At 45.1% G+C, this 23,018-nt stretch overlaps 1 protein-coding gene across 2 annotated transcripts in view; it reads right to left on the bottom strand.

Annotated features, from left to right (window-relative positions):
* The window catches only part of Myzap (myocardial zonula adherens protein), an 89,743-nt gene that overhangs the window by 41,833 nt on the left and 24,892 nt on the right, over positions 1–23,018 (bottom strand). For both annotated transcript variants that reach the window (XM_031343879.1, XM_031343880.1), the window contains exons 3-10: positions 18,279–18,434; positions 14,537–14,629; positions 13,092–13,205; positions 9,791–9,943; positions 6,887–7,012; positions 4,982–5,110; positions 3,077–3,156; positions 1,046–1,151 (exon numbers count right to left, since the gene is read on the bottom strand). In XM_031343879.1, the coding sequence (XP_031199739.1) occupies positions 1,046–1,151; positions 3,077–3,156; positions 4,982–5,110; positions 6,887–7,012; positions 9,791–9,943; positions 13,092–13,205; positions 14,537–14,629; positions 18,279–18,434 (957 nt within the window). The remainder of the gene's footprint in view (positions 1–1,045; positions 1,152–3,076; positions 3,157–4,981; positions 5,111–6,886; positions 7,013–9,790; positions 9,944–13,091; positions 13,206–14,536; positions 14,630–18,278; positions 18,435–23,018) is intronic.

Below are 23,018 nucleotides of genomic sequence, written 5' to 3' on the forward strand. Positions count from 1 at the left end.
GCCTCCACACTCATGCACACACACATGGAATAGGCATGTACATGAGCACACACATACACACATACGGTAGAGGACACCTGAGGCAAAGGGGCTAAGGTGTCTCCAGGCCTCCACACTTATGCACACACACATGGAACAGGCATGGACATGAGCACACACACATACACAGACATACACAAAATGGACACATTTTAAAGTAGTGATTAAATAAGGGGAAATAGTTTTTTTCCTGGCAACCAAACTTTTAATTCATTGGACTTTATTTTTCAAGCTAGAGAATTAGATCCTAGATATTTATAACCCTTTTACTACTGTTATTTCTCTCTTGGATTTTTTTATTTGATTTTTGTCTCTCAATTTTTTAAATTAAGAAACTAAGAAACACCTACAAGGACAAATGGCCAGCTGTGGATTTTCCACACACATGGATTTTCTACTGAGTATCACCAGAAAGGGAGGCGGAGTACACTGAGCCAAGGGAAATCATTCTTTCTCATCTTAGAGAAGCCAATGTCCAACCTACCTGCTTTTCTTCTCATTAAGAAAAATAATAGAACGATAAGCTTCCCAGCAGACTAAACATATAACTTTTCATATTACACACACAGTTGAGGAGAGAAAGGATGTCAAAAAGAGAAAAGACAGAGGAGAAACAGAGTGAGAGACGAGAGGAAGGGGAGAGGACACAGGGAGCAGAGCATCATGGGAAAGGGGCAGAAGAGACGAGTGCACCCAGAGAAAGGCACAGTGGCTGGTACGAGATGAGGGCAGGTTTGGAGGGAAGCCTGGGCCAAGGTCACCTTCTGACACCTTTTGTCCCCTGAGGCCACCATGCCTGGAGAGTGTGTGCACTATGAATTGCACTTGACCAACACTTTGGTCTAGAAAAAACCCTTTTTCGAGGGGAACAATCATTGGTCCACACACCATACAAGAAATGTCTGTCCCTTTGGACTATGGTGACAGTGGCCTGGGCAAAGTCATGTGTGGTATCTTTCCCCATGACAGTAAGCTGTCCTGCGCCCCAGGCTTCTCCAGAGCTCACCTCCTCAACCATCTGCTTGACTTTCTTCTGCTGGCAATGCACCATGTCATCCAGGTGTCTGATCCGCTCTCGGAGGCTGGCTGATGCCTCCTCCAGCTGCTGGTACCTAAGAAAGAAAAGCAAGCTCTGAGCCCTGCCTGGAAACAGCCACTACCACAGAGACTACCGCAGCAGAGAACGCCACAGCATTTCATTAAAGCATTTCAAGAACAAGAGCTCAATCCCAAGGCACGCACTCTTCTCCTGTGGACTCTAGGGATTCATCCGAGATCCATATCACCCTAGAAAGAGCACCTCCCTTCAGGCCCCTTCTTGAGTTTCACTCTGTATAATAACAGGCCTGTACTTTTCAAGGGCAGAATGAGAAGGTTTTTCTCCACTGAGAAGTTTGAGAGGTTTTCTGCTTGGGGGTTAACACAGACCGGAACATGTAGTCAGTGACCTTAATTGGGGGGGGTGAGAGAAGGAGAATCTAAGAACACAGGAAGCCCCTAAAATCAAGGATAGAATCCAGAAGAGCCTACACACATGGCTGTCATTGCCTGAACAATCAAAGCATACATACATGGAGAGCCCTTCACTGCACCGCCACCCTGCACCCCAGAACATTTCTGAGCTTTTTTAAAACAGGCATTATTCTGTCTTTGCTCAGCTCAAACTAACCAAAGGAGCTGTCAGATAGCTGTGTTCTATGTATCATGAGAGCCGAACACTGGAAGAAATGTTCAGTGTCTGTGTCCCATTTCCCAGCAATACTAGGTCCCTCAAGAAACTAGTGAGGACCCCAACAACTTCGAAAACTCTTAAGTTCCAGGAGAAGAGCCAGCGAGACGGCTCGGCGGGTGAGGGTGGCTGCTGCCAAGCGTGGAGACCTGAGTTTGATTCCCCACATGACCCACATGCTGAAAAGAAAGAATTCGTGAAAGTTGTCTTCTGACCTCCACACTCATGCCATGAACATCTGTAACACATATACATACCTTCACAATCAGTCAATCAATCAATCAATCAATCAGTATTCAAAATAGAGGAAAACAGATTTTTTTTCCAGCACATACTATGTAGCAGGCAGTAGGTCAAAGTTCCCTCACAATGTGAATCAAAGGGATGGACATCGGGTCAACATAACTATTCCTCATTTAGAAAAAGTTTCCATCCCGCAGACAAAGAGCCTTGGGGGTCAGGTGACTTGCCCAAGGGCTCCAATCAGCACAGCTTTGCTTTCCTTCCTCTCAGCCTTTTGATTTCTAGAAAACCATGTTGATTTTAGAAAGTCATGATTTCTAGAAAACCATGTATGACTCCTGTAATTTCCACCCACAGGAGCTCATGACCAAAGGTCAATACAAGGTTATGGAAACAAGTAACAATTTAAAATTAGTTTCCAGGACAAACTGTATCAGTCACAGCTGATGAGTTATCTCATTAACAAGGTGCATCCTGTGCACTCAGGGTTCTGGGCACATACAGATGGGACTTCTGTGCCTGTGGCTCTCTTTTGATGTGCCCTGTGGAACTAACAGCCAGCAGTAAGACACGGCTGCAAGCTCCCAAAAGAACGGGAGCCATACTGGGTCTCTCAGCCAATGCCACACTTATATATAGGTTTGTACTAAGTGAGAACCATGCAAATGAAAACACAGGAGTCAAATGAGCTATTAGAAACAGTGCATACTGGGTTGGGGAGATGGCTCAGTACAGGTAAGAAAACTTATTGGGCAAGCATGAAGACCCGAATTCAAATCCCCAACACTCATATAAAAACTTAGGCATAGCTGTGGGTGTTGGGGGAGGGGAGACAGAAAGACAACTGGGCTTTGCTTGCTGCCAGCCTTGCTTCAGATTCAGCAAGAGACCCTGGATCAAGAGAACGAGGTAGAAAGTGATAAGAGAAGGACACCAGACATCTTCCAAGAACACACCAGTGAAACAACACAAACACACACATACACACACACACACACACACACACACACACACACACAACCAGTATGTATATCCACCTCTGAGTCCAAGGTCAGCTTGCCTCACCTGTTCTTGTCAGAATCTGCCATCTCCCCTGACAGTTCTGTCTCATGCTCCAGGAGCTGGAGCTGGAGTTGATGCCGTTCCTAAAACAGACATAATCAATGGATCCAGATGAAGCTAGAAAGAGGATGAACACCAGGCACATCCAGCTGTCCAAGTCTGTACACCACTCCCTGGGTTTCACACATCCACTAGACCAGAGCTCAAAACTCAGAGGGGCCCAATGCATAGACATATTTATAGATTTGAAAAAAAAAACAAAACAAAACACTCTAGTCAAACCACATGAGTGCCAGCCCAGGATCACAGTCTTATGAAAACTTATAGTTCTAAATAATGATAATCTATGTCATAAATCAGTGGCCCATGGCATTTGTGAATCCTGATTGTTTTCAAAACCATCTAGCAAAGAGGCTCTGAAATTCTGGTAATGGTTTATGGACCAACCCAGGTGTGTTTACACAGGAATAATCACTTGTAAAACATATATGCTGAATAATCACTTATAAAACATATATGCTGGCCTCAGTGGCCAACACAATGATCCCCCCAACACAAAGAAGTCCAGGTCCTAGTCCCTCATAAACACACCATTCCACACAGAGAGAGGAGCTTTGAAAACATGGCTCATGATCTGCAGAGTCTCATGGATCAAGCTAGAGGAAACAATACGGTTAAAGTTGGGGTGCTAAGACGACACATGGCTGACTCTGACACCAGAGTGGGACCTCTCACCTCCAGAACTGAAAACAATAAATTCACATTTACAGAAAGCTACTTTTTGGCAATTTATTTCAGTAGCAATAAGAAAGATGTGTGTCAAGCTATATGCTGCATATACTTTGCTGAATATATAAATGTGTGTGTGTGTAAACTTAAGTTTAATTTAACATTTATTTAACTTATTAACATTTAATGGAGCTGCTAATAAAGGTCATCACTAAAATCTCACTAGACAAACATTATAGATATTAGTATAGTAAAATCCCTTAGAAAACATTTGCGGAGCCCTGCCTGCAAAGGTAGGTCCAGAGACATGAAGGCCTGGATGGGGAGCAGGTGGCGAACTGTCAGAGCTCACCCTCAGATCTATCTGAGGCTCAGATAGGACCTCGCTCCATTAGTAGGTTGGAGGTTTCCGGTATGCAGAGCCTGGTACTGGGTGTCAATGACATCATGTCAGTGGTGGGTCAGTGCTATCTGCAGTCACAGTGTAGCTAGAGATCTGTTACCCAGACACTAGACTCCAGCTTTGGTCCTACCTAGAAGTCAGCTGTCAGCTGCTCAATGTCACCATGCTCTCTCCTCCTCTCCTTCTTCCTGTCTTTTCTCTTCCCCTTCCGGCGTCATTTCTGCTCCTGCCTCTAGACTGGCTTGTCAACTCCGTAAGCCCCCACCCCATTGTCAGCCTGTTTACCACACACAGAAGAGTTTGCCTCCACACCTCATTCAGGTACCAGGTGTGCCATGCAAAAGTCAACCTGCCCCAGACACGTGCCCCAGAAACACGAGGGGTGGGGTGCTGACGGAACCTCTAAGCACATTGCCTCATCGGGTTAAATAAAGAGCACACCTGGGGCGCCCACAAAGCTAGCTGCTGCAATATTAATTTGCAGAAAGAATTTTACATGTGACTTTTTAAAATGTATCAAAATAACTGTGACGGGCTTGGTAGCTGATGGCTTGCCTAACACACACAAGGCTCCATTGCCAGCACTACAGAAACAGCAAAGAGTTACCAGAGGGGAAGACCAGAACTTCCCTCAGCTCCACACTGTGCCACCTTACAGGATGCAATTCACCGCAAACTGGGAGGGTAGCTGACAAGAGTCAGCATTGAGGCTTCAAGCAAACCGTGGGGCCAGGGGACCAGACAGGTGGGCAGCAGGCCCAGGCTTTGTGGATTACCTTCTCCATGCGTTCAATCAGCCTGTCCAGCTCCCCGATCCTCTGGTCTTTCTCCTCCAGGCTGAGCTCGGCTGCCTCCATCTTCTTATTGGCCTCTTCGATGGCCTTCAGAAAGCTATTAGTTTCTTCCTGCAACAGGGCACACACTCTCCTCAGCACCACCTAAATACCCAGGCGACTCACTTAAGTCCAGACAGAGCTTCACTGGGTCATGATCTCCATGGGAAAGCATGACCCTGGGACCTGTGTGTCTCACACAGAGTGAACTCAACTGTCATAAGTCTGGTTTCACCTCTGAGCAGCGTACATCATGTAGCTATTCTTCTTTAACTTTATTTTACATTCATTTTATTTTGTGTGTCGAGGGGATACGGATGTCACGGGTGCACACATGTGTGGTCAGGAGAGTGGAGGTGAGAGGGTAGCTTCAAGTGTTCTGTTCTCTTCTTCCACCACGTGGGCTTTGGGACCAAGCTCAGCTTAGCATCTTGGCAGTAAGCATCTTTATTTGCTAGGGCTCTCAACCTTCCTAATGCTCTGACGCTTTAATACAGTTCCTTGTGTTGTGGTGACCCCCAACTATAAAATTATCTTCATTATTTATAACGATAATTTTGCTATGTTATGACTCATAATATAAATATCTGATATGCAGGATATCTGATATGTGACCTCTGCAAAAGGGATGCTCAACCCCCAAGGAGATCACGGCCTACAGGTTGAGAACCACTGAGCTAAGCAATCTCACTGGACCCTTGTGTGGCCTTTCAATGGGTCTAGTAACTATCTCTCCTGAAAGCTTTGGAAAAAAGAAACAAAACAACTTGTGAAGGGTTAAGAAAAACACTACACAAATGTTCCAAGTGTCACTGTGTGGGCCAACATACAACTGAAGTAGAATGAATTCCCAGATCTTCCTCCCACAATGCAATCCGCTAACTTACTCTTATGGAAAAAAAACAAAGACCTTTGTTTTGATTAGACCTCCAAGGACACAGATAAACCAGACACAGTTGCAAGGTGGGGGTGGGGAAACAGGGACAGGGACAGGGACTCTTTCAAAGAATGTGTGTTGTCTGAGTGAGGCCATGCCTTCAGCCCACCTCTAGACAGAAGCACAGTGCAATCCCACAGCCAGGAAGAGGAAGACAGAAGGCTTTCTATTTGTGGGAATAACAGAGTTCGGGATGGGGAGGGTGGAGCTTTTGAGGTGAGTGGGGAGGGATGGTATTATCCAGGATGGGGAAGTGGGAGGTTTCAGAAGGACAAACAAATGGAGCAAATAAACACAGGATCCACGTGGATGCTGGTGAATGGTTCTATTAGCTGGAGAAATGTGTGTTTTGAGACAGAGACATTGGGTTATTCCAGAAGGAGGAAAAAATGGGAGCAGATGAACAATCAAATAAATTTCCTGGGCCACGGAGATAGCTCCGTGGGGGAAGAGCTTTCTGTGCAAGCATGAGGACCTAACTTCAGATCCCCAGCATGCAAATAAAAGCTGGGCATGAAAGTGCATGCCTGTGACCCTGTGGCACTGTGGAAGGGGTCACACAGCTAAAGGGCTGGGGAATCCTGGGAAATTGCTGACCAGCAGCCTAGACTACATGGCAAACTCCAGGTTCAGTGAAAGACTCCATTTCAAAATTAATAAATAATAAAGAAGGTGGAGAATGGCAGAGGCACAATACCAGTACCAACTTCTCACCTCCATAAGGGCACACATGAGCCAGGGCACCTATGTACACAGTGCACACATGCATAGAACACCCACGGCATAAACGTGAATGAATGAATCCCCTGCCTCCTTTTCACATGCACCCTCATGACTTCCTTCAAGGTCAAAACCTTCCAACTAAACCTGTCCGTGTATTGTGTATTCTGTTTTAGGCAGCACACACGCACCAGGAGCACCTCCTTCTCTGCACTGTGCTTGCGCTGTGCCTCCTGCAGTTTCTCCTCATACTGGCTGTACAGCTTTCTCGACATCTCCCGCATCACCTCGGCATTGGCTTCTTGGGATGACTCCACCTGCGAAGAATTTCATTGCAGAACTGCAGCCTGTACCTTGCCCCTCTAGCATCTCTACACACAGAGCATGACCCCCAGGGGCCTGCAGTAGAGAGAAGCAGCAGGCAGGAGGGCACAGAGAGAGGGGGAGAGGGGAAGAGGGAGACAGAGAGAGAGAGGGAGAGAATGAGAGGGAGGAAGAGAGAGAGGGAGGGAGAGGGAGAAAGAGAGAGAGAGGCGAGCACACACTAATGAAAGATGGCAGTGTACACTAAGTTATTTAGGATGATTGAGAGAAGGTGTTTCAGAGGATTAATTTTTCAGAAGGCCACTTAGTGCTGGGGAGATGGTCTCAGTTGGTAAAGTTTTGTTTTGTTTTGTTTTTTTCCAGAACTCATGCAAAAAAAAAAAAAAAGGGAGAAAGAAAGAAGGGGAGGGAAGGGAAAGGAAAGAGCAGCTTGTGGTGGCACATACTTGTAACTCCCAGCACTGAGTAGTAATTAGAGACAGTCAGCTGATCCCTGGGGCTCACGGCCCAGCCAGCTATAACCAGCAAGCCCTGGGATCCAGTGAGAGACTATGTCTCCGAAGATAAGTTGGACAGCTCCTGAACAACCACACCTGAAGTTGACCTCTGATTTATACCCAAATGTAACATACGTGCGCATATATGCACAGCTTAATTATTTTAAAGAAAGCTTCTCCAATCAATCTTGTTCATGGGACTGAACAACCGCATCTCTAAGTCAGGGCCTTGTTAAACACAAATAAAAAAAAAAAAATCTGCGCTCATCTTTCCCACACTGCATGCTTTCCAAACTGTTGTCTTTGAAAGCATCTTGGCCTAGTGTGTCCACTGGGCTGGGAGCCTTTAGTGGCCAGTTGGAGCTTGTGCGGCTTGAGAGAATCTTTGGAGCTGGGGTGGGTGGGGTGGGTCTCCAGAGATGGTGTCTCCTTTCTGGTGTTCGGTAAGGATCTCATACCACTGACCCGCTGCTGCTGCTGCTGCTGCTGCTGCTGCTGCTGCTGCTGCTGCTGCTGCTGCTGCTGATGATGATGATGATGATGATGATGATGATGATGATGATGATGATGATGCTGTGGGTGTGCCCTCATCCCTCCTCCCTGGCTTCTGCTCATCTAAGACACCTGAGCTTGCAATTGCCTCACCCTCCAAGAAAGGGAGATGCGATAAGTCCCTCTTGATGCACTTGGATGCTCATCACTGGGCAAGTACTCAGGATGGAAATTCCTGAGTAAAGGTTATCATGAACTTAGAACCCAGGTCCACCCCTCACATCATTGCTGCTGCACAGGTGCCAGGGAAGAAGGGCTCTGCCCAAAGCCTGTTCATGCTGCACTCCAGTCACACGAGCCCCCTTGCGTCCCTAGAACTTCTTTCATGTTTTAATTTGAAGGATTTGAAAAATAAAGGGGAAGCCAGGCAGTGGTGGCGCACGCCTTTAATCCTAGCACTTGGGAGGCAGAGGCAGGTAAATTTCTGAGTTCGAGGCCAGCCTGGTCTACAGAGTGAGTTCCAGGACAGACAGGGCTACATAGAGAAACCTGTCTCATAAAAACAAAACAATAAAACAAAAGAAAGAAAGAAAGAAAGAAAGAAAGAAAGAAAGAAAGAAAGAAAGGAAGGAAGAAAGAAAGAAAGAAAGAAAGGAGAGAAAGAAAGAAGATAAAGGGGAGAGTGAAGAAAAACCTTTTGAGCTCTAATGGTCAGGAACAAATTCAGCATGAATTTCCAAAACAGGCCATTGTAGGCTGGACAAGAGGGATCTGGACTTTCAGGCTACCTTGTCGTGCCTGATGACATACCACCCCAGAGAAAAAAGGAACACACAGGACAGACCCAAACAGTAGGTGCCTAATAAGTGCTTATGGGGTAAACAGATACACAAAAGTTTAGGTGATAAGCTATACATGATCTACAGAATAGCTTAAGGCTGTGCAGAACACAATTTGAAAACCACAGTCTCGGAGGGAGGGCCTATGAAGCCACACCCTTTCTTGTAGGCAGCCAATGGCAGCTGGTAAAGAGAGACATTTTTCTCCAGTGGTGTAGTTGTTGGTTGCTTGTGCTCCCATGAATAATCTCTCACCCATACTCCTGCAAGTAAACCTAATTACACTCACATACACAAGGCATAAAGCCAAAGGAAGATGAACTGGAACAAGGAAGTTGATCCATGAGTGCTGGGGGCAGGGATAGAAAGAGCTCTGAGGGCACAGATATGATCATTTGATACATGTGTGATATGTGCATGGAAATGTCATATGGAAACCTTTATGAACTAGGTGCTTTAAAAAAAAAAAAGACCCACTTGTGGAGGGCCCACTAGACTTCAAAGTTTTAGAAGTCTAGCTTAGGCATGCATGCAGCCCAGAACTTTGTGGGATGTGTGCACATGTAGGGCAGGAGCAGTCCTTGGAACTTTAAAGAGCATACACAGAGTGAAGGGAGAGCCTTTCAAAGCTCCTGGGTATATCCCAGGGAGCATCCCATTGGCCTGCCCAATAACATAACCACACTGTCATGGTGCTTCTGGTGCTTCTAAGAACGCCTTGAGGCCACTGTAGTTAGCCATGTAGTTCGAAAGGCATGCTCCAAAGGAGTGTTTGTGCAGTACCCCAACTCTAGGCGGGGAACTCTGAACAGATACCTCCTCCTCTACACCTTCAGACCATGCCTGTAAGAAACTCTGATGAGAAAGAGAATAGGGAAACGGAGATGAAGAACTGAAGAGTAGAAAGAAGAGAGAGGTCAGTGGGGAAGGTCGACTGCCTTACCCTCATCTTTAGCAGCTGGTTTTCCATTTGAGCAGCCTCTAATTGCCTCTGCTTCTCTCGAAGCTTGTCCATGGATGCTTCATAGGTCTGCTGCAAATGCCTGATCTGATCCTTGATGTTGCTATTTTCCAAAGTCACGTCCACAAGGGTTTTCTATTTGGGTGAAAATTAAAAACAAAGATCTAGGGGTGTGAGAACATACACAGCAGTACCCCATTTTGTCTCATGCTATAGCAGCGCTCAGGTGGGGGTCCAGGGATTCCCCACAGTGGCTGAGGCCTATCCCACTATGGTTAAATGGACCACAGCTTTTCCTACATCCCCAACAGCTGTGGACTATTAGACCACCCGCTGCTTAGGATGGGAAGATGAATTGAATGGAATCTTTCCCAGGGAAAATGAATGCTCATAATGATATCATGAGGAGAGCAGGTGTAAAGTAGTAAACACAGGCCAATCCCATTCATAAATTCAAGTCCATGGTAGCCTTTGCTACATAACAGAACTGAGATTTATTTTATTTTATTGTTTTTCTAACGTTCTCACATTTTTATAATGAAGTAAAACCAAAGTATTTTCTAGAATAAAGATAAAGCTCAACAATGTTGCCTGACAAGTGTCAGAAGCCTGTGAAGGGTCTGGGGATGTGGCTCAGATGGTAGAGTGCTTAGCTAGTATGCTGGTTAGTCAACTTGACACAAGTCAGAGTCCTCTGGAAAGGGGGAACCTCCGTTGAGAAAAATGCCTCCATGAGAGAGATTAGTGGGTGGGCAAACCCGTGGGGAATTTTCCTCATCTGATAATTGAGAGGACACCCAGCTCACTGTGGGCTGTGCTGCCCTTGGGCAGGTAGTCCTGAGTTCTAGAAGAAAGCAAGCTGAGCAAGCCAGTAAGCAGTGTCTCTCCATGGCCTCTGCATCAGCTCCTGCCTCCAGGTTCCTGCCCTGTTTAAGTTCCTGCCCTGACTTCTTTTGAACTGTGATGTGGAAGTACAAGCCAAATAAACTCATTGCCTTTCCTCCCCCAAGTTGCTTTTGCTTAGGATGTAGTATAACAGCAGCAGACAGCAAACTAGGGAACCCAGCAAGCACACAGCCCAGGGTTCCATGCCCCCACATACATGACTTGTGGTGGCTTATTTAAGTAGTCAGGAAGATCAAATTCAAGGTCATCCTGGGCTACACAGTGAGTCTGAAGCTAGCCTCAGCTTCATGAGAACCTGTCTGGGGGAAAGGGAAGATGATGTTGACTGTCTGCAGCTCCTGAACACCCAGGTGGGCAGAGCTAAGTAAGTTAATAATGCTGCTGTTTATTACTTCCATCTCTACCTAACTAATTAGAGAGAAATAATTCCCATAATCCCCAGACTCTCACCACTGGACACTGGGGTACAGGCATTATCTACTGCATCAGATTGCAAGACTCAGAACCTGGTGCCAGATAGAGTGTGTATTTCCTCTGTCCTCTCTGATAGATGAATGGCCTCTGAAGATTCTCCATCCTTCACAGGACAATATACCTCTCCATCCTAAATCCACTTGAATCACTTTAGAAACTGTCAGTGGAGGGAAGAAGGTATCAAAGGAAACGCTGAAGCCATCAGAAGCTTCCAGGAATTTCGGAAGACATTTATCCTAATGCCTAAGTCCTTCTAGAAGAAAATGGATGCACACTTAGGAGACCAGATTTGTCTAATCCTGTCTCTGCCACTAGCTAGACACTTAATGTCAGGTCATTGATCTCTGCTGGTCTCAGTTTACCCACAGTCTGTCCAGCTCTGTTTTTCTATGAAATAAAGCCAAGAGTCTGGTCTCTATCAATAACAAACAAGTAGAAAGGACGAGTGGCAGAGGCTGGAATCTTGCACAACTAAGAAGCCAGTGACCTTCAGATATGGCCAATGGTGTAATCTTCTAGTTGCATGTCCCTGGTTTTGTTTGTTTGTTTGTTTGTTTGTTTTTGTAGCCTGGAACTAAGAGACTAAGGATCCTTGGGTTAGGGCTAACACTGCTCTAATGAGAGACCTACTGGAGGTAAATGCCTAGATTGTTAGCTAAATGGCACATGAGAAGAATTTGCCTAAAAAATACTGTTTTCTGGAAAGAGAATCCAAAGACACAGTGCAGACACCAGCAGGTGTAAACTCAGGTAGGGCAAAGCCCTCTCTGTAGGCTGGGAGTGAAATGGTTCCTAAGAGGGAGGGAAAGAGAGCCTTGGCAAGTTCCCTTCTTGACAGGAGGAAGGGAACAAAGGGCTCCCGAATAAACCAGGGACTTGGCCCAAGGCCAGGGGGAAGCTGGCATACACAAAAGGGAGCCAGGAAAAGCATGGGACTGTGGCCCAACCAGAAATGGGCATCTCAGACAAACCCAAACACAGCCCTGTCCCACCCATTGCTGGAAGCCAACCAAGCTTTGTTGCCTCTGGGGCTCCATCATCTGTGGCTGAAGAATAATAGTAAGTTCTATGGGAAGTGGAGGAGCCCAGTATGGTGGTCTGTTTGCTTATCCACAAAACTATTTACATAGGACCAGGAAGGATTATAAATGAGCGGGCTGAATTTTTAAGAGGATATAAAAAGATAAGCCAAATAAACCTGGAGGATGGCAGAAATGATTGTGTATTTGAAAACTGAAACCAGAGGCTTGCTTTGAACATCTTCAAAAGAACTTGCATGCTGGTCAGGGGACCGTGTCATTGGAAGCATAAAGATGGAAAGGCCTTTAATGGTTAGCTCAGAGCCAATCTCTGGCAGTTTGTCTTAATTAAGAATGTGTGTCTACTAAAAATGTCTTCATTCTCTGGAACACATGATTCTTTCCAAAGCAAAATTATTTCTAAATCAAGAAAATGTGCTTGCTGTGAGAGCTCCTTCTTGTGAAAGGTTACTCCTTTCTTTGGATAAATATGTCTTTTCTGTAACCAAGTGGGGCTTCCCAAAGCACCAGAGTTACAAGGAGAAGGTAGTTGATATATTGTGTAGACATACACACTGAGGCTCTAGGGAACAGGAGACATCTCCATCCTGGAGCTGAGCCTAAAACCCCACTGACAGGGGCACCTGACAGAGGCTCATGGGTGCCTGACAGAAGCTCATGGGTACACGACAGACACTCAGCTAGAAACACTTCCTCCAACTTCCTACCCACCTTCCAGAAACTGTCTTTCCTGTGGCTGTGCTTAAAGGACCATGACTGATCACAGAGCATTCTGTGACTTTTCTTCAAATGGGCCCCACTCCTGGTTAAGCATGGCTGCCTTGTAAGAGAAGAATTCCAGCTCAGAAGGAGCAAAGGGTTACCTGTAAACCAACAGAGTCCGATGCCAACGCCGAGTTCATGGCATTGAAGCTATCCAGGGCTGATGCCTGGGCTTGGATGTGACTGTCTAGATAGTCCTGCTGAGCACGGGAAACCTGGAGAGAAAAAGACAGTCACTCCAAACCAATCCACACCCCACAGGCTCCAGGGAAGGGGAAATCTTCTGAGAGCATCCATATCTAATTAAGTAATTTTTACAGTAAAACTATAGAATATAAACCAACATGTGGGGCCAGGGAGCTTGCATAGTCAATGAAGAACTGCCAGGAGAGAAAAAAAACTATATACTTTTTTTTTCTTGGTGTGCATTTTAATTTACATCTTTTAAAAACTATTTCAAATGATCTTTAAAAAGTTCAACCATTAGTTCATCCATGAGTCATTTTTGCATGTGCAGGTTGTAATAAATTCTCAAGGATAGAATTTAAGTGCCAGGAATGTGGTTCAGTTGTCAGAGCATACACAAGGCCCTGGGTTTGACCCTCAGCACTGCATAAAGCAGGCATAGAGGTGCACACCTACAATCTCTTCACTGGGGAGGTGAAAACAAGAGAACAGGGAGTTCAAGGTCATGCAACTTTGAGGCCACCCTGGACTAAGACTTCATTTTTTAAAAAAGAGTAGTTTTTTTTTGTTGTTGTTGTTTTGTTTTTTTTTTTAGAGTAATCCATTAACTAGAATTTGTCTGGGTAGGAGCTGCAGAGATGGCTCAGTAGTCAAGAGTGTGTACTACTCTTATAATGCAAATGTAAGAAAGATTATTAGACATTTTCCTTTGAATAATAAAGTTCAATCTGTTACTCAAAAGATGTCTTCTCAGTTCCTTTAAAGTATGACTCCATTCATAAAAAGCACGAGCTATTCCAACATTTCCAGTCCACTGAGCACAGACCACAAGCTCTGCCATTATCTCATGGCCTCAGAGTTAGGGTGACCTTCCTTACACTATATTAAGGTGTGTCTCTGTATTCTCAGTTGTTAATTCTGTAGAAGTCAGAGAGCTAAATGCTGGCAGGATTTTAGTACTGTCATTTGTATGGCCTCTCACCAGCTTGTAACAGCCCTCAATGCCTTAGGCAATCTATGAGATGTTCAGGTGTTGCCTTGCTGCTGATTGATTGTAATAAAGAGCTGACAGCCAATAGCTGGTACAGGAAGTACAGGGGCGGAACTTCCAGGCAGAGAACAACTCTGGGAAATTTGAAGAGGACTGGAAGGAACAAACAGACTAGAGCAGAGAGGTAGAGTTAGTCACGTGGCAGGTCATAGTGCTTGAATAGTCAGGTTAAGTTTAGACAGTAGCTGGGAGACTGCCCCAGCTAGAGGCTTAAGTTTTAAACTATATTAGATGTCGCCATTCATTATTGAACCACTGGTAGGTCTGCAAAATGTCCTGCGATACCAGAGTGCTGAGGCATGTACTCACTGACAGATCTTGGGTGAGCTGTTGGATCTTCTGTCTCATCTCATCATAGTCTCCATACATCCGCTTCCTCACTTTCTCCAAGGTGGCCCTCACCTGTAGCCACAAAGATGTGAGTTAGAAATCAAGTTATAATGCATTTGTGAAAGATGCTGGAAACTTTATTAATAAGAGAAAGACACACACACACAAGGAAAAAAAAAACCCTCAAGAATAAGACATGTAACAAATTAAGTGACAAGATCGCTCTTAACATATAGTTAGAAAAACATGGGAACTATTAAAACAATAATGTGTATCATATATGAGGATAAGGATTAACAGATATTATGTTATCCAAACAATAAGGACACTTGCTTGACTTTGTTCAGACTCACTCATTACCCTCAAACCCTGTTTAGACAAAGTTTACCCCTTCCAATCACATGTCTCTACAAGCAGGAAGTTTTTAACTAATCGACTGTAAACACATGGCTTTAAGGATGAAAACACTCCAAAGCAAGCAGCAACCTCTAATTTTTTTCTCTCCCCCAACCCCACAACGCCAAAAAGCAATTAAATGTCTAGAATGTGAGGTGGAAAAAATGTGAGGCCCGAAGGGGCCATAAATTCAGATGTCAGTTTCTTGGTAATTACCCACAGAACACACACCCGGTATAACCAAGAGGAAAGTGGTCCTCAAACCCCCGCTCATGCAAACACTGTGCAAGTCTGGACTGTGGGTGTCTATCAAAAGAGTGTTAAGTGGGAAGCTGATACACAACCCTGTTTCCCCATCTTCTGGAGTCCTTAGATGTTTGGTAAAGATTTTGGGAGTCTTCCAACAGATCAAGAAGTCTTTAGGGAGCTTCCTCCAGGCAAACTCCTAGCCATTGGGCTTCCAGATGGCTGAGGGGAAGCAGTCTGGCTTGAGTGTAAACATTCAGGAGCCACACTGGAAGTCTTGATACTGAGGGTCTATTTGTCTAAGAAACACCCTGTTTTTCTTTCAAGGTTTTGTTTTCTCATTCTTGTACTAGGGATTTGAACTCAAGGCCTCACGCATGCCAGGCAAGAACTCTAATACTGAGGTACATTTTATTTTAGAATAGATATTGGTAAAGATTAGGAGGCGAGAGGAGTTCCCAGTTGAGGTTTTTATGTTTGTGGGTTTTTGTTTTTTTTTTAAGATTTTTTTATTTTTAAGTGTGTGTGTGTGTGTGTGTGTGTGTATGTGTGTGTGAAGTACGAGTACCAGTGGAAGCCAGAAGAAGATGTAGGATCTCCTAGAACTGGAGTTATAGATACTTGTGAGCTGTCTGACATAGGTAGGTTCTGGGAATCAAATTTGGGTCCTGTACAGCAGGAGCCCTTAGCCCCTACGCCATCTCTCCAGGCCCTACCCATATGAGTTCTAATAGTCTCTGTTGGCCACAAACAATTGGGAAAATGAGGGTGGAAGCATGACCCTTCACTCTAGGGAATGAATGACTTTACTACCCTAGCTGGCTCGTGGGCTATCTGTCACCAGGGGTGAATGGGTGGAACCTTGAGCTGGGTGTTGCTGCCACTGAACTGTGTAGGAAACCAACAAGGCTTGGGTGTCTCCCATCAGGGATCAAGGGCAACAAACTCATAAACACACTGAGGAATGAGCAGGCTGGGCTGTATCTGAAACCGGCTATTAAAGGTGGGACCTAGGAATTAACTTTGTATTGCAGATCATAGTGGAGGTTGGGAATTTTGGGTCAGAACCAGTTCTGTGATTTCAGTGCATATCATTTATAGCTGAGGATCAGCCTGGACCTGCTGTGTTTGTCTTGGGCAATTTGGGAGTCTGAGCTCTACTTAGAAGGTTTACTTCTAAAGTAAGCCCACGTTATATGGAGCATGTAAATGAAGGTCTAAGTATTTTCTTGACAGAAAGGCCTGCATTGTTCAGCAATCCGGGATGCAACATTTTGCATGACTGAAAAACAATCTTTGGGAGATCACATAACTGGGTATTCAAGACTAGTGGTTATAATACATAACGAGTGTATGTGTGTATGTTCATGTGCACATGTGCATGTATGTGTGTGTGATGTATAGACCTGTTCTTGAGGGTTGTTACATGTGTGTATGGGTGTGCATGCATATGTGTGCACATATGTGAAGATCAAAAGTTAATATTAAATTATCTCCCTTCATCATTCTCCACCTTGTGTTTTGAGGTAGGAACTCTCACAGAACTTGGAGTTCATCGATTCAGCTACAATGGCTGGCCACTGAGCTAAAGGGATCATCCTGCACCTGCCCTACCAGTGCTAGAGTTACAGATGCCAGCAACCACACAGTTTTGACATGGATGCTGGGAATCTGAACTCTCGGGTCCTTGTGCTTGTGCAATGGGCACTTTATGATCTACTTCTAGCTTATGCATTTGTTATTTAAAAATAAAACAAAACAAAACAAAGCTCATACAATAATAGCTAAGAAAGTGTGGCTTTGCACATCATCTGCCCCAATCCAAATGAGGCTCACAAAGCTAGAGGCTTTGTCCCAGTCCAAATGAGGCTCACAAAGCTAGAGGCTTTGACCTCAGAGATGAGAGCTCACCTATCAATGAATAAACTGAGGCCTACAGAGGACAAAGGGCACACTAAAAGGAACCTGGATATGATATAGATGCAGAATCAGCGAGCTCACAGGCCTGGGGGTTGGGGGGGGGGACTTCTCCAGCCCAGTACTGATACTTGCTTCCCCCAGCACTGAGCCATTGGGTCAGTGTTTAGGGACCATGGGTATCGAAACAGTTCATTTTTCTTTCATCTAACTAGTCGGATTTGAGCTCAACAGCATCAGTCAGGTTAGTGTAGATGGAGGGGACACTGGGTAGCACAAAATGAAATAGAACGGCAGCCATCAAAGTATTTGAAGAAAATGATGCAGGATGCTGGCCACAGGACAGGGTGAATGGTGAAAGGGTGGCCACTTGTTTTCTTTTTCACATACTCCCAAACCCTCTCAATGTAAAAGACAAGAGGAAATACTCTAAATATAAAGAGTCTGCATTGATTGGCTCGGACTGAACCTTGTCTGCTGTGGTTGACTTCCCAACATTCATTTTAACCCAAATCATTGGTATGAACCTGCCAGGTTCTCTTACATTTCCTGTCAGTGATTGTTGTGGGATAGGGTGTGACCATCCCTGGCCAGGAGGGCAACGTTAGGGGCAATTTTAAAAATTGTCCAGAAGTGGGTACCCTATTCTCTTTCTCCAAACATTGTCACTTGTGTAAGAGAGACCCAGTCTTGAGGACGAAGAAAAAAAGCCCAAAGAAACACTGAAAACCAGAGCCCGAGCCCAGTTGTGCCCTGCCTGGAGACCCCTCCCCCCACCTCCAGGCTCATCTCCAAGGAAGACATTTCTTTCTAAGTTGGCGAGTTCTCTTACAGGTAGCCAGTAACACCTACGTTTATACAGTTGCCCAAACACATATATTATGTGTGTCTAGTATCTTATGCAAAACCACCCAAGAGCCTCCACACCACACCCAGCAGGAGCCCTGGGTCTCAAGATCCCTCTGCCTGTAACAACTACCCAAGAGAAGCTAGTTGAAAAATTATACCTGTACCTTCAGCATCACCACAAAGAAATGGAGAAACATTTCCATCTCAAATAAGACTTTTCAAAATGCCTACTTAACATTCCCATCCACGCTTCTGACTCCACCCTTCTATCTGCTTCAAAGAACAGAAAACAAAATATCCTTGAGTAGCTCACATCTTTGATGTAATTCATCTCTTCTTTCAGCTGATTGGTGGACCAGCCATACACAACCATTTCCTTCTGCTGATTGGGATCTGATCTTCGCACCACACCATAGACGACACCCTGAGGGAGCTTCCTGGTAGATTCTCCATTGCTTAGTTCTGGAGGCTGGGAGAAGGCAAGAAATGAGAAAAACAATGTAAGAGCCATTAACACAGCGATAATAATGGCCACCCATGCATGATGAAGCAGGCTCTGATCAGTCCTGGGTACCCCAGCAGCAGCCTGGGTACTCCAGCAGCAGAAACAAGGGGACGGAATTCCAGCCTGGCATCTGCTGGTCCCACTGTCCTAGACATGGGCTGGAGTTGCCTAAATCCTGGAGAAAGCATCTATTGCCCATCTCTAACAAGTCTTGACCCACCATCCCCATGGGTAAGAACCTTCATACCCCATTTTCCCAAGGGGTCGACCATTCTCAAAAAGAATGCCACGGGAATGATGTCATGACAACTTGTACTGAGGTGTGACACTGTTTTCTGCCTTCTACCAGTTCCTCTGACGGCTTTAGCTGCCTTACTAACCATGGCCTGAATTTCAGGAAGTTGAAGTTGACTGACACCTGAAACTGTTCTAGGAGGGCAGGGCTAACCCTGCAGCCAAGATCCAAGGGAAACAGGTGGGGGTACCACATGACCTGCTGTGTCCGTTTGTGAAATATTTCTGAAAAGCCAAGCAGAGGTGGTGTGACTACAGCCCCAAAGAATCTTCCCACTCTGCTTAGCTGGTTTTTAATTCCAGCAGTTAAAGCTTGAATCACCAGTAAACTTCAATTCAAAAGTAATATGTCCGACTGACTCTAACACAGCTTTGTAGGATGAAAGCTTCAGGAAGCAGGAAAAAAAAAAGTATTCTTTGACCACCAAGAAAATGCCTTCAGACATCTAATGTTTGTTAGCCATTCAGCAACACAGAGTTTTCCTGTCCACTTCATAGCCAAGGAGATGGAAGTTCAAAGGGCCCAAAGAGCTTATGCGTGACCACACAGTCACATTTAGGCCAATCTTGTTGATGGTAAGCACACCTCCTCATACCATGGGTTGTTAGATGTGAGCATCCTCAAACATGAAGGACAATGACAAAGAAAATTTTTAAAAAGGAAGAGAGGATAGAGGGGGTGAAATAGCTCAGCCAGTAAAAGTGCTTGTCACCAAGCCCAATGACCTGAGTTTGATCCTTGACATCCACAGGGTCAGGGGAGAGAACTGACTCCCGCAAGCTGTCTTCTGACCCTCTCTCTTCACGGGAACTGTGGTTCGCCCATGAGTGGGAACCCATGCAGGAACACAAAGAATAAAGAAATAAATGTAACAAAGTATTTTTTCTTAAGAAGTATCTTTTAAAAGAAAAAAAAAAGGCAGAAAGAGAGAGAGAAAACAAAACCCAGCCTGAGACTTCATAGAGAAGTGGCTTCTTCCCCACCGGTGCCTAGTTTACACCACAGACCTCTGTCCTCAGGCCTCTCTCCTCCGCCACCAACCCTAACCCTAACCCTAACCTTCTCCCTCCCCCACTCTCTTCTCTTTTCTTTTCTTTCTTCTTCTCTTCTGTTTTTTGTTTCTTTGTTTTTGTTTTTGAGATAAGTTTCACTGTATAGCTTTGGCTGAACGGGAACTCACTATGTAGACCAGGCTGGCCTGAAACTCATAGAAAGCCACCCAATTCTGCTTCCCAAGTGCTGGGATTAAAGGTGTGCACTAACTACCACACCAGACTCAGTACCAGCATTTTCAATTACCTTTTTGTAGATTTTTTTCCCCAGGTCTTCAGAAATACAAAACTTGTAATTTTTATTTTAAACTATTTGTTGCCACCAAATAGCGAGTGCTGAATTCATTCAAAGTTTGTAAAATAGCAAATAAAAACCAGAAAGATTCATGACAAATTGTTAATAGTGACCACCTCTGAGGAGAGGACAGAGAAATAGGTAGATGCCAGAGAACAAAGGGGGCGGGTCTCCGTTTTCTGTATTATTTGTTTGAGTATTATTTTTTATCATGAGGACTTTTAAAGAAAGGAGGGAATACACACAATGTTTTTCACTGTTCTGTACAAACTTAGGAAGTGATGGGATATGAGGGTCTGAGGCTCTTGGTGTTTGGTTTCTGGTAAGAGCTTGTGCGTGTGTCCCAGCCACCCGGATCCCACTGGAGCTGCTGCTAACCTTGGCATTTGTTTGTCAGTTTCAAGGTCTGCGCTGCTAAATGGTTCCTGGTGGAGTAGTAACACACTGGCATTCAGATATCCCCCAATTTGCTAAACACGCTAATTAGGGAAAGGAAAATCTCCAATGAAACTCCCCACAGTCCGGAAACAGAAGCTGTTTTTCCAGCCTTGGGCCCCGCCCAGTTCCTGAAAAACAGGCTGCTGAGGATACAAGCCTCTGTTGAGACACGGAACAGCCAAGCCCAGAGATCTGGTGGCCTGACTCGAGGATCCCACCACCTGGGAGATGAGGCCAATACTCCAACAGGGTCAGGTCTGCAATCCCAGAACTCAGGAGTCTGAGGCTGGGGGATTGCCATAAGTTTGAGACTAAACAGGCGCTGCACAGTGTGTTCAAGGCCTGTTTAGGCTACAGAGTGAGCCCCCAACTTAACAAAGAAAAGGATTTATGTAAGTTGAAAGATGCCTAAGATACACTGAGCAAAAAAGGAAACAGTTTACATTCCTGATTTTGTTTTAAGAATGTGTGTAGAATTTTACTAAGGACATAAAATCCAAACCTTTGGTGACAATTTTCTCAGTGGCAACAGGACGCCATCTTTCCCTTTGTGTTCTTTTGTATTTTGGCTTGTTGCTGTTGTTGTTGCTGAATCATTTTTATGTAAACTTTTTTTTTTTTAAAGATTTATTTTGGGAGTGGACATGAAGTCTTGCCCCTGGCTAGAGCTATTAGCATTTGATAACTGCTGAGAGCCAGTTTTCTTTAAGGGTGTGATAGGTCCACCACACTCCTGGGGGAGGCCCCACACCCAAGAATATTTGGACAGTACAAACTGGACTGGATTGTTTTTATAAAGGAGAACAGTTGGGTGGAGAGTAAAGTGGAGGTGGGGAGGGGGAGGGGTGAACATGATACACTGTGTGAGTCTCAAAAAGTTAGTAAAGTATCAAAGGTTTATTTGTAATTATCTGTATATGTGTTTATCTCTGTAGGGGGTATGTGTACATGTGAGCACAGGTGTCCATAGAACCTGAAAGAGGGTGTCAGATCCCCTTGGAGCTGCAATTGCAGGCAGTCGGGAGCCACCCTGTGTAGATGCTGGGCTGGGAGCTCAGGTTCCCTTGCAAGAGCAGAACACCTCCTTAACCATTAGGCCATCTCTCCAGGCCCCCTTTATTTCACTTTTCAGGTGGAAGGTAAAAGTAAAGATGATTAAAATATCATCTTAATAAAGGACCTCCAGAGGAAGGGCCTGTCACAACAGGACTAGCAGCATGATGCTCGAGGATAGCAGCATGGCATTCCTTGAAGGAAGATGCTGGGCCACAAAGGGAAAGGCCAGAAGGGCATGTGTGAAGAAAGAGACGGAGGAAAACATGTGCCACCCAGTGATTTTTATTACATGGTACTTCCTTTAGTCCCCACAGCTCTACTGTGTAAATGTTGGTTTATCTGGGGCGAGCATACAGGCTCCCGTCTCTGTCTTTCTAAATGTGACCTTCTCCAAACACACTGCCTCCAAGCCAGCGAAGAATCATCAGGGAATGAGACTTTAGACGGCTGTGTGGCATCCCAGAGTTTCAAGGGGGCAGGGAAGCCAAGAGCCCAGCCCTCATGTGCTAGAACCATGAAGAGACAGGACTCCTCTCCGCTTCCCCACCCCTCTCCGCTTCCCCACCCGCCTCTCCATCCATCCTCATGCCCCTCCTTCCGTTCTTCTGCCAACTCCTTTTTGCCTCATGCCATTCACAAGACTGTTCCCTCTGCCATCCTGCTAGACTGAGATGTCTCTTCCTCTAGAGTGACTTCCTCAACATCTCAGAACTGTTAGTCCTCCTCATGCCCATTCTCCCCGTGATGACAGCCACACATGAGTGACTGTGGGTGTCCTTAGGATAAGAGGCCTGCTTCCCTGGAGGCCACCAGTCCCAAGATGTCCACGCCCCATCTGTCTGACGGACAGATTATGACTCTCATCAAATATTTACTGAGTGGGGCTTCAGAAGCTAGAAGAGAACTAGAGAATCACCTCAAACATTGGAATACAGTTTAGCCAAAGGAAACGCCCTTTGTTCTCTTAGAGTGAAGGACAGACTGGAGCCCAGAGCCTCAACCACAACACGAAATCAAAAAGTCCCAGAGCAGTCGATGGGGCCATCGTGTTTAGAAAATAACAACATGCTCAAGGTCAAAAAACAAGAGAACACAGAAAAAAAGAGCTAGTAGGTTTGCAAATGCTTATAGTTCATTTTTACCCCTTAAAATATTGCTAAAATGAGTATTAATTTTTGGCGTGATAAAAGCACTATGGCAATATTAAAAGGCAGTGTTTATCTTTGAGAGAAGCATATTGAAGTATCTATGACATATTTATTTCCTTATTCAGGTGAATGAAGTAGACAGGATATAGACTTTATATGAGACAGCATTGACCAGGAGTGGAGGAGAGCCCTGACCATGTGTGGAGGGGGGTCCTGACTGTGTGTGGGGGGTGACCATGGGTAGAGGGGGCATGACAATGGGTG

This window comes from Mastomys coucha, unplaced genomic scaffold (genome assembly GCF_008632895.1).
Source record: "Mastomys coucha isolate ucsf_1 unplaced genomic scaffold, UCSF_Mcou_1 pScaffold23, whole genome shotgun sequence".
In the NCBI taxonomy this organism is placed as follows: domain Eukaryota; kingdom Metazoa; phylum Chordata; class Mammalia; order Rodentia; family Muridae; genus Mastomys; species Mastomys coucha.